This window comes from Neovison vison, chromosome 6 (genome assembly GCF_020171115.1).
Source record: "Neovison vison isolate M4711 chromosome 6, ASM_NN_V1, whole genome shotgun sequence".
NCBI classification, from domain to species: Eukaryota; Metazoa; Chordata; class Mammalia; order Carnivora; family Mustelidae; genus Neogale; species Neogale vison.
This window is the reverse complement of record NC_058096.1, coordinates 162,044,476-162,065,474: the sequence shown is the minus strand read 5'-3', so window position 1 is coordinate 162,065,474 and position 20,999 is coordinate 162,044,476. Positions and strand designations below refer to the sequence as shown.

The 20,999-nt window shown below is 35.8% G+C and overlaps 1 protein-coding gene across 46 annotated transcripts in view; it reads left to right on the top strand.

Moving 5' to 3' along the window:
* The window catches only part of CLASP2 (cytoplasmic linker associated protein 2), a 180,396-nt gene that overhangs the window by 72,262 nt on the left and 87,135 nt on the right, over window positions 1-20,999 (top strand). For all 46 annotated transcript variants that reach the window (XM_044252774.1, XM_044252775.1, XM_044252773.1 and 43 more), the window contains 6 exons: window positions 3,274-3,419; window positions 6,201-6,336; window positions 13,235-13,305; window positions 16,955-17,014; window positions 18,399-18,476; window positions 19,865-20,032. In XM_044252774.1, coding sequence (XP_044108709.1) covers window positions 3,274-3,419; window positions 6,201-6,336; window positions 13,235-13,305; window positions 16,955-17,014; window positions 18,399-18,476; window positions 19,865-20,032 — 659 coding nt within the window. The remainder of the gene's footprint in view (window positions 1-3,273; window positions 3,420-6,200; window positions 6,337-13,234; window positions 13,306-16,954; window positions 17,015-18,398; window positions 18,477-19,864; window positions 20,033-20,999) is intronic.

Sequence of the window (20,999 nt, the reverse complement as noted above, 5' to 3'; positions counted from 1 at the left end):
AGGTATGAAAGCTAACATTTCTTTCTGGAAAAACACTTTGAGGTAATTGGAATTTTCTGAGTTAGGGTCAGTTTTTATTGTTTCTGCTGACCCATGGAGCCTATCTCATTTATTAGTTTCTCCACATGTGCTACTTATTGACTGAACAAGAAAGTGTGAGCTTCACTGTGATGTCTGTGTGATGGCTTTGTGTGGGTTTACATAGTTGTTCATCAGTAGGCAGTGTTCTCAGATCTTATAAACTTTTCCTGTAAAGCAGTTAGTTCACTTTGCCCCCGTGCTCAATAGTTTCATAGTATTGACATCAGTTTATGACAGTATATCTGTTTGTCTGGCTTTTTTTCTTTATTTTCTCACAATGATGAAAAATATGATGAATATTTTTCACCCGTGATTTAAAAAGAAAAAAGTCTCCTTGAATTCAGAGTATTTTATCCTAAATTCCTCAATAAAATACTTGATAAGTACTTTTAAAATAATATCTAGGGGCGCCTGGGTGGCTCAGTGGATTAAGCCGCTGCCTTCGGCTCAGGTCGTGATCTCAGTGTCCTGGGATCAAGTCCTGCATCGGGCTCTCTGTTTAGCAGGGAGCCTGCTTCCCCCTCTGTCTCTGCCTGCCTCTCTGCCTACTTGTGATCTCTCTCTCTGTCAAATAAAATAAATGAAATCTTTAAAAAATAAATAAATAAAATAAAATAATATCTATATCGACAAAGGACTGTATATTTTAATATTTTTAATTTGTCACATTTATATATGAGGTTCCAAATGAGTACCTCAGTGTCCTCAAGAAGCCAGAGAAGGGGTTTTACTTCTTTTTTCTTTTTAATATTTTATTTATTAATTTGACAGAGAGCACACGAGCAAGGGTAGAGGGAGAGGAAAAAGTAGACTCCCCTGTAGAGCAGGGAGCCCAATGCAGAACTCGATCCCAGGACCCTGGGGTCATGACCTGAGCCAAAATGCTTAACCAGATGAGCCACCTAGGCACCCCAAAGGGTTCTATTTGAAGACTTATGCTCTGAGAACTCTCCATCTCCATTTTGATTAATAAATCATATGTGGCCCTTTGAAAATTGTGCTTTATGGTGCTACAAACAAAAGATTTTTCAGCTTCTCTTTAATAGGAAGTTTGCATATTTTAAGGTATTGAAATATTTAACAGAAAGTAACATTGCTCCATATTTGCGAAATATGATTTATTATTCTGTCTTCAGTTCTGAGATTAGTCTGAGATAGACCTCTGTCATAGGTAATCTGTGCAGAAACATGACAAATTAAATGTTGTCAAATTAAAACACAGACTTTGTACTTAAGAGTTTTTTGTTGGAATGCCTGGCTGGCTCATTCAGTAGAACATGCAACTCTTGATCTTGGGGTCAGGAGTCCAAAGGGTTGTGAGTTCAAGCTCTGTGTTCCTTGTAGAGATTATTATTTTTTTTAAATGAGTTTTTTGTTTTACTTCAAAACAACTCTTTTGGAAACACAGATGGCCTTTCAGTTTTTTAATTAGAAAAGTGACATGGGCTCATTGCAGTAAGTGGAACAGTACAGAAGATTATAAGGAAAAAGTTAATAGTTTACTCCCTATTAAGGAAACAAATGTTTTCATTTTGGAGTATATCCTCTTCTATATATATGTATGATAAGGTAAACACAGTTTTTTTCTCCCACTTCTATAAAATAAATATCATACTAGATACATTACTCAATAACTTGTTTTCATTCAGTTTCTTTCATAAATTATGCCCTTTCAGTATAATTGCTGTAGGTGCCAGGCATATAGTAGTTGCTCAGATATTTGGTGAATGCAAATAAATAAGCACCAATATGTGCTTCTTTTTCTTAGTTAAAAGATACCATGTAATTCATTAAACCATTTCCCATTTGATGGACTTACACTTTTTTATATTTTGCTATTTCAACAATATTGCAATAAATATCCTTGTACACATCTATAACAATGGTGTTTTTATTTTTTTAGATTAAATTTTTTAAAGTGGGGTTGTTGGGTGAAGAGTAGATATAATTTTATTTTAGTAGTGTTGCCAAATTATTTTGAACAAAGGTGTTAGTAACTCATAATCTTACTTGCAGTAAGAGCATCTCTTTTTTTTCTCATACTGGATGCTGTTAAGTCTTTTTAATTTTTGCTGGTCTGATGGAGGAAAGTGATGTATCTTTGTTGTAATTAGCATTTGCTTATCACTAGTAAGGTTGAGCACATTTTTATTTATTTATTTTGCTCAATTTAGTATTGAACTATTTGTCTTTATCTCCTTTTATTATCATTCTTTGTGTATTGCACTTAATATGTTGCAGGTGAGTTTTTCCAACCATGTTGTGATTTGTTTTGTTTTTAGTTCATCTTATTTAGGTGCCTTCTGATTTCTCTACCTATGATAGTTTCCCTTATGTGCATTAAGATTATATAACTATTCCTACAAAATTTTTCCTACCCTTATAATATCTTTTTTATGTTTTTCATTGTCAATCCATCTGATATAGTTTTAAAGATCTCTAAAAATTTAGAAAACCTCGGAGATTAATAGGAAATTATATATAATAATGGATATGATAAGTAAACTCAGCTTATCAGTATGTATGAGCACAGATATGTACCTGTGAGTATCTTTTGATTGATGAAATTTTATTAGATATGTCTGGTGTTAATATAGAAAACATTTATCAATCCCGTATTTAAAAAGTAATGCTTAAGACATAGAAATAGGGGGAAAGACCTGTTTATTTCACAAAGTGTGAAAACAGTAAAATATGGACCTGGCTGACTAGTTTGTCTATTTGATTCTGTACTTTGGCTTATGGGTGAATATAGTTTCCAAATTTGGCCCTTTTAAAAATAGCCTTTTTGGTAGATAATAGTAATTTTTGCCCATTTTGAATATAGTTATGCCACTGAATTGTATGCTTTACAGTGTTTAAAATGATTAATTTTATGTTAATGTGTATTTTACTACAATAAAAACTTTAAAACTTATCCTTAAGACTTTAAAATGTACTTAGCTATTCATACGTTACATATGTCCATTTTGTATATAACTAAATCTATAACATTCTTTTTCAGAAAACTTTCTTTAGTTTGCATGTTTATTTGTAAGACACATTTAATGCTGTTAAAATGTCTGAATATAGTTATAAAAACATAATGAAATGTTATTTTTAAATTTTTGTTCAAATGATGAGTTTTGGTAACTTTATTTTTTTTTTTACATTGACACTCTATGTCAATAATGAAAATTCTCTTCACTTCAGCTTAAGAAAATTCGATCATTGCTTGTTGCTGGAGCTGCACAATATGACTGCTTTTTCCAACATTTACGCTTGTTGGATGGAGCACTTAAACTTTCAGCAAAAGATCTTAGATCCCAAGTGGTTAGAGAAGCTTGCATTACTGTAGCGTAAGTATGTTCTTTCTGTGATAAATGTTTTTTATGAATTAATTCAGTACTCAGTGATTTAGTGCTCATTAAGTAAAGCGGGACAACCCAAAAACAGCATATATGTAATCTGAAAGTAATTTTTATTATAAATAGATTCCATTTGTGTGATTTTTTTTTTTAATCTTTCTTAACAATATTATATGAGCATTAAAATGCGGTTATATGTATAAAGCCTACGTGTGCATTTTTGGTCACTAAATCTTTAAGAAGAAAATTAATGGGTCTGAGAACTTTGTTTTCTCTTTACTAATTTGGATATTAAGCTCTCTATTTCTGACGTTTTAACAATTATCCTGGAATTATAATGTATCATTAACTTAATCAAGATTCAAATTTATTCTGCATGTTTATATTTTAACAAAATTCTAGTATGGTACAACACTGAAATTTCTTTTACCTCTACTTCTGATCTGCATACTGCTGTTATATAAGCATTCTTTGAAGCTAGGGAACACAAAAATGCCTACTATTAATATTTCTAATCAGAATTGCAATAAATGTCCTGGTCAGAATGGAGGGAGGAAAAAAAAAAAACAACCCAGGAAATAAAAACTATGGGGATTGCTAGAAAAGGAACAAAACTGCCGTTATTAACAGATGATACAGTTATCCATGGAATACCACAAGAATATATAGAGAAATTATTTTAATTAAGGGACTTTAGCAAGATGCTAAATACAAGTCAGTATACAAATATAATTGGATATCTTTTAAAAGCAAAAGTGAAAAGGAGAACAAAAATCTACAAACTATAACCTTGAAAAATATTCCATGGTGAGAGTTCTGCTTCTAACAATGATGCAATAACTGGTAAGGAGCTAACTGTTTTGCAGAAAATTGGATAAGACATGTAAAACAGATATTTCTAGATAATGGGCAGTGGACAGACAGAGCAAGACTATGATTCTTGAAAGAAACAGGTCAGTTGAGCAGTATGATCAACACAGTTTTGACCTGGAGGTACTTTCTGGACCATGGAGAAGAGAGGAAGCATCCAAGCAGAGCAAGACTGATTGAGTTGATGAAACAGAGACTGAGTTTCTGAAGATTAAAGTGGTTAAAATTTGCAGAGCAGAATCCTGGAGAGTAGAGAGAGAAACAGAGAAAGAGCTGTAGAGAACAGCATAAGGGATCCCGTGAGTCTAGTTGAGTACTTACCTGTGCATGTAAAATGTGCAACTCCCTGAGGATGGGAAAGAACTAGTGCTGGAGGCTATAAGGTAAATAACAGTTCCCAGAGCTCATATGGGCTGGGAGATGTTCAAGTTCTGATGAGCCATAATGGAGAAACCTAGTTGAATACCCAGGGCATTTGGTAGAGATCCCAGAGAGGCCACTGTATAGGAGTAGTACTAAACTAAGTTTTAAAGTAGGGCTCCTGATAAACTGATACAGATCAAGCTAATTCCCAAGTACATCACCTGCCTACCCAAACAAAACTCTCTCTCTCTCTCTTTTTTTTTTTTTTTTTAAACAAAACACTCTTTAAAGGAAGACCAGACTATCCAGACACAGGTGGTACCTTCTTGCTTTTGATTTGAGGTCCCCTTCTTTTTTTTTAAGATTTTATTTATTTATTTGACAGAAAGCGCACACAAGCAGGGGGAGCTCCAGAGGAAGAGAGAGAAGCAGGGACCCTTATGTGGGCTAATCCCAGAATCCCAGGATCATGACCTGAGCCCAAGGCAGATGTTTAACTGACTGAGCCACCCAGGCACTTCTGGGTGCCTTTTTGCCCACAAGTCTAAACATTAGAGAATTTGAAAGTTTAGCGGAACACTAGAAAATAGGTCTGAATATCTCTGTTAATCAAGAACCTGAATTTTTTTAGCTAATTGTATCCCAAAAGTGTATTTGAAGACTTAAATATACAGAAAGTAACTAGGGGCACCTGGGTGGCTCAGTGGGTTAAAGCCTCTGCTTTGGCTCAGGTCATGATCCCAGGGTCCTGGGATCGAGCCCCGCATCAGGCTCTCTGCTCCACAGGGAGCCTGCTTCCGCCTTTCTCTCTGTCTGCCTTGAAAAAAAACGAAAGAAAGAAAGTAACCAAAACTGCAACCATTGCCAGAATTGCAAGCGATAAGAGCATCCTTCTTAAGTGTCCTAACTAAAGTCATGCAGTTAAAGACCGAATTTAGTTGTTTAACTCCGAGTTGGAAAGAGAAGACAGATGTTCTTAGGGTCACCCAACTAACTAGTGTATATGGTCGAGTTGTGTTTTCAGTCCAGAATTCTGAAACCCTACACCAAAGATGTAAGAGAGTCTGCTTGTCCCTCCCTCCTCATCGGCCCCTGCCAAAATAAAAAAAAATTTTTTTTAAAGTGGGGATGCCTGGGGAGCTTAGTTAAGCAGCTGACTCTTGATTTTGGCTCAGGTCATGATCTTGGGATCATGGGATTGAGCCCTGCAGGCTCTGCACTCAGCATGGAGTCTACTTAAGATTCTACACATACTCCTCCCCGTACTCTCTCTCTAAATAACCGTACTCTCTCTAAATAATAAATCTTTTTTAAAGGAGAGAAATGGTAAAATGCCAAATTTCAGCTTTGGCCTACAGTTAAAGGGTGGGAAAAACAAGGAAATGAAGTAATATTTGCACTTCTTTTGCTCTTTTGTTTTTCTGCCTTTAGAAGTGGTTGAAATAAAAACTTTAAGTTAATTCAGTAAGAGAATGTTTTTAAATTATATACTCCTACCTATACTTAATGTTAAAAATTTGTTCTTGTCTTCCTTTGTAGACATCTTTCGACAGTTTTGGGAAACAAATTTGATCATGGCGCTGAAGCCATTGTACCTACCCTTTTTAATCTCGTCCCCAATAGTGCAAAAGTCATGGCAACCTCTGGATGTGCAGCTATCAGATTCATCATTCGGGTAGGTTCTTTTCTGTCTTTCTCCCTCACTCCTCCCCTCTGGTTTCAATATACTTAAATAAGTCATTTTTTTTTTTTAATCCCAAAGGAAAATCACTTTTGAATGACTTTTTCTGAAGTAAAAGCAGTACATGGTTATTACAGTTATTATAGAACATTTAAATAATAGTGAAGGTTACCAAGTAAACATGCTTGCCTGCAGAATATAGTATACACATACATGTACTAATGTGTACGTGTGTGTGTGTGTCTGTGTGTGTGTGTAATTGTGTTACAGATAGTAATGGACAAATGTAAAACAGAAGAATGTTATAGACACTGCTATGACAGGCAGAGTCTTAGTATTTCTTATCTTCCATATCTTGAATATGCCCCCAAAAAACAGTTAAAAAAATAAATCTTACCTCTTTCTTTTTTTTTTTTTTTAAATATATCTTCCCTCTTAAATTCTGGTTCTTCTACAACTAATCATTAAAGTCATTCAATATATACTTTTCCAAACTTCTATGCCCATACAAACTGTATTTATTACAAAATACAATATTTTACATATATAAATAATATTTTTTAACTTGTTTTTTAAACTTAATGTACTGGAAGCTTCCCTTGTCCACCGGTGTAATTTTTCTTTTTTCTCTTTTTTAAAATTAACATATAATGGATTATTTACCCAGGGGTACAGGTCTGTGAATCATCAGGCTTACACATTTCACAGCACTCACCATAGCACATATCCTCCCCAATGTCCATGACCCAGCTACCCTATCCCTACCCACCCCCAACCCTCAGTTTATTTTGTGAGATTAAGAGTCTCTTATGGCTGGGGCGCCTGGGTGGCTCAGTGGGTTGGGCCGCTGCCTTCGGCTCAGGTCATGATCTCAGGGTCCTGGGATCGAGTCCCGCATCGGGCTCTCTGCTCAGCAGGGAGCCTGCTTCCCTCTCTCTCTCTCTCTGCCTGCCTCTCCGACTACTTGTGATTTCTCTCTGTCAAATAAATAAATAAAATCTTTAAAAAAAAAAAAAAAAAAGAGTCTCTTATGGTTTGTCTCCCTCCCGATATCATCTTGTATAATTTTTCTTAATGTCCAGATTGGTTGTCTGTTAAAGGACAGTAACATTAAGTCATCCTCATCATTCTCCCCCCTGAAGTTCATGGAGTCCTTTTTCCCCATCCTTTTCCAACATTGTGTATTATCTGTCTCCTAAAGGCCTCATAATTTGATAAATGAAATATTATCTCATATTTTGCTTCACATTTCTTAGATTACTAGACACATTGGTATTTATTTCCTTTCAGAATTCTTCTGTGGATTGCCAGTTACTCTCTTTGTACATTTTTTCCTCACTGATTTCGAAGGTCTTTTTCTGTATCATAAGTATATTTCTTCTGTGTTATAGATGTTGTAGGTATGATTTTCTACCAGTTTGTCAGTTCTTCAAATACTGTTCAAGCTATTATTTGTTACATATAGAACTTTTAAATTTTTATGTATTGAGACAGTGCTCTTGTTGTGGGTTTTGTTATAGTTAAAATGACCTTCACCTTTTCACAATTACAAGAATATTCATTTGTTTCAAACTTTTATAATACTGCTTTTTACATTTAGATAGAACTAGATTTTCTTTTCTTGTGAAGTATAGGTATCTAAAATGATTTGCCCCCAAAATACAAAACCACTTGACTCAATGGCATGTATAATTCAGTTTTTTCTTACAATGCCAGCCTGTTCACATAATAAATTTCCATTAAGTATATGGGTCTGTTTTCCAAATGCCTATTCAGTTTCTTTGATCACTTTGTTCTTACAAAAGAAGTGAAGTTTCAGTGCGCCTGGGTGGCTCAGTGGGTTAAAGCCTCTGCCTTCAGCTTGGGTCGTGATCCCGGAATCCTGGGATCGAGTCCCGCGTCAGGCTCTCTGCTTGGTGGGGAGCCTGCTTCCTCCTCTCTCTCTGCCTGCCTCTCTGCCTACTTGTGATCTCTGTCTGTCAAATGAATAAATAAAATCTTTAAAAAAACAAAATGAAGTTTCGTTTTAATACTGCTACACCAGAAGGTTTTTTTCAGCAGTGAAATTAAATGCCTATTTAGAAAGCTATGAATCCTTTTCTGTTTTAATACTTTTTTAAGTTTTTCTAAATCCAGCCTCTCCATAACTGTGTTGAAAAGTAGTAGGAATTATTGAAATACTTGTTTTGCCTCTGAGACTAATGGGAGTACTTTAAATATGATGTTAGGTGTGGGTTTCTATGGATACTCTATATTAGATTATGGGAATTTCCCTGTAAAATATTTTTGCTAAATTTTGATCAGGAATTGATGTGAAATCTTAATCTTAAACCAGCTATCCATTTGATATCTTTAAAAATGATTCTCTTTTTATTTATCCATTGTACATTCATGACCTGAATTTTGCTTGGCCTTTGTACATCAGGATACTGCTAGATTCATTTGGCTAATACTTAGGTTAAGATTTTGGCATTCAGGGGACGCCTGGGTGGCGCAGTTGGTTAAACGACTGCCTCCGGCTCAGGGCGTGATCCTGGAGTCCCGGGATCGAGTCCCACATCAGGCTCCCAGCTCCATGTGGAGTCTGCTTCGCTCTCTGACCTTCTCCTCGCTCATTCTCTCTCTCACTGTCTCTCTCTCTCAAATAAATAAAAAAATAAATAAATAAATAAAAAATAAAAAAATAAAAAAAAGATTTTGGCATTCATTTTAATATATGAGCCTTCATAGAATTTCCTGTACTTTTCCTGTTTCACATATTTTCTATTACATTATTCTGTTATTAGGGCTTGCTGACCTTGGAAGTTCTTTAATGACTTTTCTAGTATTTTAGACTCTGGGTACTTTTGTATTTCATTTTGAATTGTTACTTGTATTTTCCTAGGATATCCTTTTTATATGGACTTTAAGAATCTTTGGCATGAGGTTGTATACTGTATTCCCCTAAGTAACAAAAAGTCTCTACCACTGTGAATTCAATTACCATTTTGTCGTGTTGCAATATTATTTTTTTTACACTTGCCAGAGGCATTATCATTTTTTTTTAATTGTTTGTTTACTTGAGACAGAACCAGTGGTGGGGAGGGGCAGAAGGAGGGAGAGAGAGAGAGAGAGAGAGAAGCAGCTCCTGGTTGAGCAGGAAGGCTGATGCAGGGCTCAATTCCAGGACCCAGAGATCACCACCCAGGCCAAAGACAGATGCCCAACTGACTGAGCCACCCAGGCACCCCGTTTATGGTTTAGTTTTATTGTTTTTCAGGAGTGTTCTTCAGTTTTTTTCTAGTCTTTTGGTTTCTTTAGGCTTCTTAATTCCTTTCTTTGACTTGTGCTCGCTTCCCCCTCCTGCCCCCCCGCCCAGGTTTTGTGGTATGTTCTTAGATAGTTTGTTGCAGTTTTTGTTGTTTAGTATTATAAGGCTGTAGGTTTTCTTTTGAGTTTGGCATTGGCAGCATCAGAGTGATTTAGATTTACCAAATTCTCTTTATATTTATCACTTACAATTTTCATTTCATTGTCCTCTTTGAATTGAATAATGATATTATTTGCATGTTCAGTTGGTTGTTACTCTTGTCACCAATGATTTCATTACATTCTGATCAGAGAATTTTGTTATACATTTTCTTCTTCAGTGAATGCCTTGAATTTTATTTGTGTCCCAGTACATCCTTAATTTATATAAGTTGTCTTTTAGTACCTGCAGAATATGGAATTTGTTTATGGAATACTTTATTCATCTCTAAGTCCTGCTTGATGTTTCATCAATCTTCATCCATTTTTTAAGAAGATACTTTATCTAGCAAATTCTGATTCTAGGTTTTTGTCAATTTCATTTTCCTAACAGTTATTTTATTTTCTGTATGGTCAAAGTTTTTTACTACTACCATTTTGAAATAGTGGGTTTTTTTCCCTGTCATTTCTGTTTTCTCTTCATAGTGTTTTTTCTTACCTGTTTCTTATTTTCTTAGAAGTTTCTTATTCTTGATAATAAAGATCTTGATCAGTAAAGAATAAAACCTGTTTTACTTCCCTCACATTTTAAAGTTTACATTTTATCTCATTCATGTTGTTTTTCCCTTAACCATTAAATTGAACAAAAACATTTTCATTTTCAGCAATTGAAACTTGTAGTTTTTTACTTTCATTCCTGACTTCTGTTTGTTAGTAAACTCTTTTTAACCATATTTTAATTGGTTCTGCATAATTTGTTTGATTTAGTGTTTTTAAAAGATATTTATTTATTTATTTATTTGTTTGTTTAACACAGCAAGGGTGGGGGAGAGCAAACACAGGCAGGTGGAGTGGCAGGCAGAGGGAGAGGAATAAGTAGGCTGCCGAGCAGGGAGTCCAACATGGGGCTTGATCCCAGCACCCTGAGATCATGACCTAAGCCGAAGGCAGACACTTAACCGACTGAATCACCCAGGCACAGCTAGCGGGTGACTCTTGATCTTGTGAGTTCGAGCCCCTTGTTGGGTATAGAGATTACTTAAAAAGTTTTAAAAAATGGTTTTTAATTGTTGAGTTTTGTTCAGAATTGTTTTCTTAATTTTTTTATTGTTTAAGAAGTAGGATATCATTTGTTTCTTTTCTGGAAAAACAAAAACAAAATTTTAGGAAGTTTTACAGAATAGTATCTGTTTTAGAAGTTTCCCTATAGCAGGTCTAGGAGTCTTCCTCCATTAGTGCTATCCTTCCACAGTAGATAAGGATTTCTGATGAAGGTGAATTTTCCTTAAATTGTGTTAATTTTAATGGATCATTTAATTGTTGCTTCTGTTTTCTTTGTCAGGTTTTTTTCTTCTTTTAGTCTTATCCAGATTTTGGAACCTCAGTATCATTTATTATTTCTTAAATAATTTTTTGTCTTTTGTTTTATAGCTGTATATGTTCTCAAGAAAAATTTCTTTAAATTCTGCTTATGTGACAGTATCCATGTTGGGCTTTACACATAATACATTGTTTTCAAATTTCTCATTTTTCATAAGCTTGCTTGATATTCTTGATACACTAGTCTGTCATCTCACTGTAAATATAAATCAAGTGGTTTTTGTTGTTCTGTGTTATTTTCTGTTTTCTGTATTTTGTTTGGTCTCCCAGAGGACTGCTTCCTTAGAATGCTATTATTTGATTTGTAATTCTCCTTTTAATTCTAAAGAAGCTTTTTATTTTTCAATCTGACTTGGTGTTTGGTTGAAATGCTTCATCTGTAACTATGAGGTTCACTTTTTCATTTCCTTTGGTATAGGTCCCCTGAATATGGTGTAGTAATAGGTCAGTGTATCTCCCCATCCCTGCCACTGTGTTGAATGTGGGCTAATTAACAGTAGGGTTTTGGGGAGGTTATGAGAGAGAGGAAGAGAATGGTAGGTAAGACCTATTAAGTATGTTGTGACTGGGGCATCTCCTTGGGCTTTAACTCCATAGCAGTGTTTGGGGAATGGATTCTTCTGGGTGTTATAGGAAACAAGTTCACAGAGCCCTTCTATGCTGAGTGTTGTATAATCCTCATTTTAAACAACTTTAGGTCTACTGGTGGTTTTCCTCTATAATAGCTAAAAAAAGGTTTGCACTTTTATTTTGGTTGAGTTAGTTATAGCAGACACAGATGTGATACATATTCTCCTTCAGTGAAAGACTTGTTTTTCCAATATTGGAAGCACTACTGGCAGACAGCCTTTAGCGGCCTTCTTTTCAGGGATTGCCTCAGCTGCAGAGAGCTGCCTTTTCAAAGCTCTTGTCCCTTCGCTTTATGGTCCACATCCAATAATTGATTGATGTGGAAGTATAAATTTTGGCCATTTTAAACTAACTCAAGACTGTTCTGAAGGGCCATTTTAACTTCAAAGCCCCCTTAAGACTTTTAGCGAAGATATTCTATGGCTGAATCAGATTGATTTGTCTGCCAGTTCCTGCTTTCTTTACCTCCCTTTCGCAAGTGTTGATTCTGAGGGTACTTCTTAATATCCTGTATGCTAGACTTCATGTCAGAGCCTGTTTCCTAGGTAATCCATCTTGTGCCATTAGCTCAGAAGAAAAAGGGGGATATTTGAAGCATCAAATATGTATGCTTAGATTACTATTTTATTCTTCTGTCTCTTTTGTACTTTTTAATGTTTACTTCACTAAAGAAGAGCATTTAAGAATGAGTAGTAAAAATCAGAAGATTATATCAGTTGAGGCACCTGGGTGGCTAAGTCAGTTAACCGTCCATCTCTTGATTTCAACTTGGGTCATGATCTCAGTTGTGTGATCCAGCCCTACATCATGGACTCTGCACTCAACAGGAAGTCCACTTGAGATTCTCTCTCTCCCTCTCTCCCTCTGTCTCACCCCCCAACATTGGCACATGGGTTCTCACTATCTCAAATAAATAAATAAATCTTTTTAAAAAAATGTACCTGTTGGACTTTAACGGAATTCTAGACAGCTGTGGTACAGTCACAATGAAGGTTACATTAAAATCACCATTTCTAAGTGCATTCCCAGTAGTCAGGTGTGCAGATTCACTCTGGTTACTTGCTTTGATGACTTGGTTATTATTTTCCGCTAGCAGTAGCCATCGCACCTCAAGAGAGCATGACAGTTGCATGCCCAGTTCCTCTAGTGCTCCCTCCCTAGAAGTACACTGTCCTAACAGGTCTTTGCAATTACACAATTAACTTTTCTTTCTTAAATGGTTTTTCGGCTACACCTGTCCTCCTGAAACTATGTCATCATTACTGTTACTTTAATTGGGGGAGCTGTCTGACAGTCTTAATTTCTTTCCAAATCTGATTTTGGTTTTTTTCATTCTGTTCTAATATATCTAAATACTTGGTTGTAAGGCAAATAGAAGAAGGGATTATATGAAGTGGACAGTATTTTTCAACTTTTTCTAAAACATCTTTTTCAGCATACTCATGTACCCAGACTTATACCTTTAATAACAAGCAATTGCACATCAAAATCAGTTCCTGTAAGAAGGTAAGTTTTGAGGGGAAAAAATTTTAGTATAGCTTTAATACTGTATTATGTTTACTTCTTATTCTGGTGCAAAAATAGTTGTCAGTAATTTCTTGCCTTCTAGAAACCTTAGTAAATTTTTTATTTTATGCCCTATAGAGAGAAAAGAATGAAATGATTATTATAACCACTCATGTTTTTCAGTTTTATCATATTAAGCTTTGGATTCTCTGAGCCACTGGTTGCTTGGTTTTCAGAGAGGATGGAATCCAGAGTCAGGCCTTCGCTAGAGTCCTGCAACTGCCATTGATTGACTGTCCTACCTTGGGCAATTTAAGCTGCTTTGAACTTCAGTATCTACATATGGTAGTAGGGCTAATGATATTGATCCCATAGAATTGTGAGGATAAAATGAGATAGATGCACATTAGTAGAATTCAGTGTAGTGTTTGGAACAGAGTAAATAGCCATATTAGGTCAATCTGTCAGTCTTTGTCTCTCCTTATGATTTCTACTGTTTTTAATGTCATCAGTGTCGCCAGCAATACTAAAGACAACAAAAACAAGATCTGTACATTTGTTCAGGAAAATTGTGAAGAATCAGGGATGCCTGACTTTCTAGGTTGGAAGAGCATGTGACTTGATCTTGAGGTCATGAGTTGGAGCCCCAGGTTGGGTGTTGGGAATACTTATTCACATAAAGAAATACATACATCCATAGATTATACATACATACATACATAAATACATACAAAAATTGAATCAGGGGCACCTGCATGGCTCAGTTGGTCGAATGTCCCACTCTTGGTCTTAGCTCAGGTCTTGACCTAGGGGTCATGAGTTCAAGCCCCACGTTGAGTTCCATGCCCGACATGGAGCCTACTTAAAAAATAAAAATGAAAGAAAAAGAAAACAAAATTGAATTATACTGTTATTTCACTTTCATATGTAATCTAAAAAATATAGCAAATGAATGTAAACAAACACAGAGAGCTCACTGATGGTTGCCAGAGGGGAGGTGGATGGGCAAAATAGATTGAAGGGGATCAAGAGGTACCAGTTTGAGTTGTAAAATGAATAAGTTACAGGGATGTGTAAAATACAACATAGGGAATATAATCAGTAATATTGTTTAACTTTGTATGGTGACAGGTCATAACACATAACATAGTTATTGTGTTGAGTATTATTTTATAATGTCAAATCACTATGTTACATACCTGAAACTAATATAATATTGTATGTCAAGTACAATTAAAAATAAATTTTAGAAATAAATAATTTTAAAAATACATTTAAGTACCATATCTTATATACTAATTTGATACATATATCCATCTTTTCTTGATCTCAGTTTCTTAACTATTTTAAAATTATATTGACTTGATTTATTTTATTCAAAACCATCATCTTAAGTGATTTTTGCAAGACAGTAGACATAAGAGTATAACTACATTTTTTATATTTGCAATGGAAGACAACAATTTAAGCTATAGTCCTATCTGATCATGTTTTGATATTATTTCTGTTGTATGCTTATAAATCTGTTCTTACTCATTTGGTCATTATTGTGTCAATAAATATTGTTTGAGAACAAAACAAAATTATTAAAAAAAACTTTTTTCTTGATAAATATGCATTATTTTTCCTTTATAAATATGCATTTAAGTACTTTGACTGCTAGGAAGAAGCTGAAAGAGATGTTACTGCCTTTAAGTGGTTCAGATTTGGGCAGTAGTTATTTGATCACGCTCTCCTACGTCTAAGGTCAGCAAATGACAGCTTGCTGGTCAGATCTGTCCAAGTCTATTTTTGTACGGCCTGCAAGCAAAGATTATTTCTTACATTTTTGAAGGGTGGTTATAAGAGGGAAAAAAAGAAAAATATGAGATAGAGACTTGTATGTGGTTTACAAAAGCCTAAAATATTTACTGTCTGGCCCTTCTGTAAACAGAAGAGGTTTACCAATCTTATGTCGAGGAAAATGGTAACTGGAGAAATAAGAATGTGACAGAGAAAAGTCAGGAAATACATCATAAAATTACCTTGAAAATGGAGAGCAATTCAATAACTGTAGGGGAATTGAGTGGGTGTAACCTACACAGAGATGTAAGCTTGCTGAGTGTTACAGAGCCATCAAACAGGCTATTGAGGCCTGAACGCATAATAAATATACTGTCATTAGGAAAAGAAGCTAATAGGGTGGAGGGTACTTGTAGGGAGGGCAAGATTAGGTTGAAGTTTGAATGTCTACAAAGAGAAATTTTGACATTCCTCCATACCATGACAGTTTTTGGTGAGAAGGTAATGTCATCTTAGTTTTTATTTCACCTATGACCAATGATTAAAAGAGATATGGAGAATTGGCTTAATTAAGTAGGAATTCTTGTAGCTTATGTAAAAGGGGCAGGGTCTAAACTAGAGCTGTATTGATGATAATTGATTGATGATTTTAATCAGGAACTAATTCAAGTGATTTGGGGTATAGAAATGAGAATTTGATCATTGGATATGGATGAAAAGGTGATATCAGGTGCGCTTCAGACTATAAGTTCTGGAATCAGAATGCTAGGGTTTGGTCCTGTCCCTTTAGGCAAGTTAATTTAACCTCCCTGTTTCTCATTTTCTAATCTATATAATATGGGCTAAAAGAGTGGCTTCGAGAGGGTAAGAATTAATTTGTTCTTTTGTATGTAGTGTTTGAGTTGACAGTCTCTTTCTATGTAGGGATGTCCATTTCTACCATGAACTGCTTGAAACTTTGACTTAACAGCCAAATCGAAGAACCAGTGCTAGAGATAGAGGCCTAGATGTGAGAAGCATAGCTGTTAGTCAGAGCTAAGGGTAAAGATGATACAGATGTTGTTTCCCAAGTAAAGACTGTGAAAGAGAAGTGGGCTGATAGCGGCACCAACCAGGTGAGCACCTTTTTAAGGGAAGGTGGAGGAACAGTATTAATAAAAGAAGAAAAAAGAGGAGAGAAGTATGTTATCAGTTGCCAAAAATGAAGAGAAACTCAAGAATGACACAGTTGAGGAAGTTGAGAACTAGAAGGCTTAGGAGAAAAGATGTAAATACTTGATAAAAATTATGCATATTTAAGCGGCACCTGGGTAACTCAGTGGGTTAAGCCTCTGCCTTCAGCTCAGGTCATGATCTCAGGGTCCTGGGATCGAGCCCCACATCGGGCCCTCTGCTCAGCAGGGAGCCTGCTTCCCCCTCTCTCTCTGCCTGCCTCTCTGCCTACTTGTGATCTCTCTCTTTCTCTGTGAAATAAATAAATAAAATCTTTTTAAAAAAATCATGCATATTTAAGAAAACATGGAGAAATGGAAGATCCATTCCATCTTTCTTGGTCACCATTATATATCTTCAGTTTCTAGTGCAGAGTAGGTGTTTGATAAGTATTTCTTAAATTAAATATTAAATTTTTATATTTGACACATTTTAAGGTAAAATTATGGGGAACCCTGAAGTTTTTTTTTAACTATTTAGCATAGGAATAGTTGAAATCTTAAAGTTAGGTATTTGACAGTTAAAATAACTAAAAAGAGTCTTATACTTTAGTTCAGAAAACAAAGTTCAGTATTACATAAGAATTTAACATTTAAATTAATATAGCTTAATATAATGTTATAACACTTGGTTATAATTTGCTTTTATTTTTCAGGCGTTCATTTGAATTTTTAGATTTATTGTTACAAGAGTGGCAGACTCATTCATTGGAAAGGTATGCATTGACTCTTCCTTTCCTACTTCCCTTTTCTCCCCACTGTCACCAGTTCTTTAGAAGTGGATGGTTTTGATTTTGCATTATTTCTCCTTTTGTTTAAAAGTTACTTGTACTGGTTTTCCTTTAAAGCTGTGATGTAGTGTGGCTCCTCTTATGTTGTGCAGCTATGATTTTCTTCCTTATTTGTGGGTTGAGTGAGGAGCTCTTAAGTAGAATGGGTTATAAAAGATTCAATTGGGCAGAAATTTTAAAATATATCTCCAGACAAGTGACCTTAGTTTCCTGAGGTGTAATTAATCAAATAATAAATGATTTTCAAAGGAAAGAGAGAGATTTTAAGAAAAGATTCATTGGAAAGTTTCTCTGTACCAGTTGTCAGGTGTCATTGGTCAGGAGTGTACGGAGCAAAGTCTAATGTAGCTCCGAGATGAACAAGAGGAGATATGCACAGCTAGTTAGTCACTAGGTAGTAGGCTGTTTACGTGGTAGTAATTTCAGGTTTGAAGCTTGATACACCTTGGTATACCTGCATTTACACTGAATGCCTTGCTGATTTTCCATTTTCATGGAAATCGTTAAACCTGTTAACAGCCCATTTTTTTTAAAAAATAAAGTTTGTTGTTTAATACAGGCATGATGTAATTCCAAGTTTCCTTTAAGTTCTTTTGTGGCAGCTACTATTCAGTTAGTTCAGATCATAACTAATTATACTGTTAGCATATCATTTATACATTGGTGGGTTGGTGAGGAACCACACCAAAGGGGTTTTTTTATTCATTAAGAATTTAAAATGTGGGGGCGCCTGGGTGGCTCAGTGGGTTAAGCCTCTGCCTTCAGCTCAGGTCATGATCTCAGGCTCCTGGGATCAAGCCCCACATTGGGTTCTCTGCTCAGCGGAAAGCCTGCTTTCCCCCCTCTCTCTGCCTGCCTACTGTGATCTCTCTCTCTCTCTGTCAAATAAATAAATCTTAAAAAAAAAAAAAAAAAAGAATTTAAAATGTGGGTACTATACTTATATACGTTATAAACATAATGTAACTTATAAATATAATTCAGCTTTTTAATGTTTGACTTGTCAGGAGGAAACCATACACGGATGAAATGTGTGGAGTAGATTATGAGAAAATCTTAAACTTAATGCGTACTCATTAATCTTTTTATCTCACCTGCCCCTTTGTGATTGATGCGTAACATATAGGTAATAAGTATAATTTGTGGTGAAATATAGTTTTACTCATGAATCTAAAGGTGTTTGGGGACACCTGGTTGGCTCAGTTAGTAGAGCATGAGACTCTCAAGGGCTGTGAGTTCAAGCCCCATGTTGGGTGTAGAGATTACTTAAAAATAATAAAATCTTTAAATGAGCTATTTTGTTTTATAGACATGCAGCTGTCTTGGTTGAAACTATTAAGAAGGGAATTCATGATGCTGATGCTGAGGCCAGAGTGGAGGCAAGAAAGTAAGTCTATAATGTTTTTTCGTGACAGTGTAAATGTACTTGGATCTTTTCTTTGAAAGGAATCATACTGGAAGAATGAGAATATCAAAAGTGTCTCAAGTATTCTACTTGATTAACTCTTTAGTAAATTCAAGGTAGATTTTTCTCCATTAAAATGTACTAGATATATGGGGCCCCCTCATTTGGTAGAGTGTGCAACTCTTGATCTCAGGGTTGTAAGTTTAAGCCCTACTTTGGGTGTAGAGATTGCTTTTTAAAAAATCTGTACCAAAGGCTAACAGTTGACTTCACATTGTCATTCGTATGATCATTAGTATTCCTATTCCCTCATAACATCCTCACTTTCATTGTGAATAAAAATAACTCATTTATTGAGAATGTGCTAATTACCTGATACTGTGGGGCACTTGGTATACATTACTATCTAATCTTGAAAATGATCCTGTAAAGGTGGTATCTCTATAGATTGGCAACAAAAGTTTGGAGATTTGGGGGTGTACTTTAGGCCACACGAACTGTAAGGATCTCAGCCAGGTTTTGAACAGAGATCTACTTTTCTCAAAAGCCTACCAGCTTTCCACCAAAACTTGTTAAATTAGAAAGTGTTCACTTGAGGGGTACCTGGGTGGCTCAGTTGGCTAAGCATGTGACTCTTGGCTTTGGCTCAAGTCTCGGTCTTGCAGTTATGGGATCAAGCCCCTCCTCAGGCTCTGTGCTCAGTGTGGATTCTGCTTCAGATTCTTTCTCTCACCTCCTCTGCTCCTCCTTTCTCTGCCTCTCTCTCTCTCTCTCTCTCAATAAATAAAATGTATTTTTAAAGGTATTCATATGATAATGTGGTAAATATATTAATATGGTCTCATCTTCATTCTTGAATGTATACTTCTTTTTTATTTTTCTTTTTTCTTTTTTCTTTTCTTTTTTTTTTGACACAGAGAGAGGGATCACAAGTAGGCAGAGGGACAGACAGAGAGAGAGAGGGGAAAGCAGGCCTCCTGCCGAGCAGAGAGCCCGATGCGGGGCTCGATCCCAGGATCCTGAGATCTTGACCTGAGCTGAAGGCAGAGGCTTAACCCACTGAGCCACCCAGGCGCCCCTGTATACTTTTTTTTTTTTAAGATTTTATTTATTCATTTGACAGAGAGAAAGAGATCACAAGTAGGCAGAGAGGCAGGCAGAGGTGGCTGGGTGGGGGCGGAAGCAGGCTCCCTGCTGAGCAGAGGGCCTGATGTGGGGCTCGATCCCAGGACCCTGAGATCATGGCCTAAGCTGAAGGCAGAGGCTTAACCCACTGAGCCACCCAAGCGCCCTGAATGTATACATTTTATGTAAAGCTGTTTATGTTCTTTTTTCCCTTTTTTGTTGTTGCTTGTTCATTTGTTTTACAGGACATATATGGGTCTTAGAAATCACTTTCCTGGTGAAGCTGAAACATTGTATAATTCCCTTGAGCCATCCTATCAGAAGAGTCTTCAGACTTACTTAAAGAGTTCTGGCAGTGTAGCATCTCTTCCACAGTCCGACAGATCATCTTCTAGCTCACAGGAAAGTCTCAAGTAAGGTCATATAAGTGATATCACAGATTTCTTCCTTTCCAAACCTTTGTAGTTCCTCAAATTAGATGATTGGGTATCTGTTTAGTTTCACTTGAAGCCTTGGAAGAATGATAACTGGAATGTACTGTTGACCCTTGAGCAGTAGGGGTGTCTACACCCCCATGAAGTTGAAAATCTGCATATAACTTGACTCCCCCCAAACTTAACTACTAGTACTCTACTGTTGACTGGAAACCTTACTGAGAACATAAACAGTCAATAGACACATATTTTTTATGTTGTATATATGTTATGTGTAGTATTCTTACAATAAAGTTAAGGTAAAGAAAAGAAAATGTTATTTAGGAGAACCATAGGAAGATAAGATACATTTACAGCACTGTACTGTACTGTACTGTATTTGATGAAAAAATAATCTACGTAGACATGGACCCACACCGTTCAATCTGTGTTGTTCAAGGGTCAACTATACATTTTGTTTTGTTTTTTTGGTCTGTGCCTCAAGGGTTAGTTGCATGCCTGTGTAGCTTCTTTTGGGATGAAGAGTTTAGTGATTCAGATTTTGTTTCTGTATTTTCATGTCTGTAAAAAATATTGGGAAACACTGATTTATATACATTTTTTAATAACCCCAAAATAGTTCATTTTGGGGTTATTAAAATAGTTCAGCAGACCATTTCTAGGGCATTATAATGGAGGAACTGTAATGGGGATTCGGGAGTCATCTTCAGAACTCTGACACAGCACTGTGTGACTGGTAAAAACACACTGCTTTCCTGTGTCATCTTTTGCAAAGCTTAAAACTTCAGCAAATCCCTTTAGAGGGGCCAGATTCCCTAGTAACTGACTCAGTTCTGTATATAATTCCATTCTCTTTTTTTTTTAAAGATTTTATTTATTTATTTGACAGAGATCACAAGTAGGCAGAGAGAGAGAGGGGAGGAAGCAGGCTCCTTGCAGAGCAGAG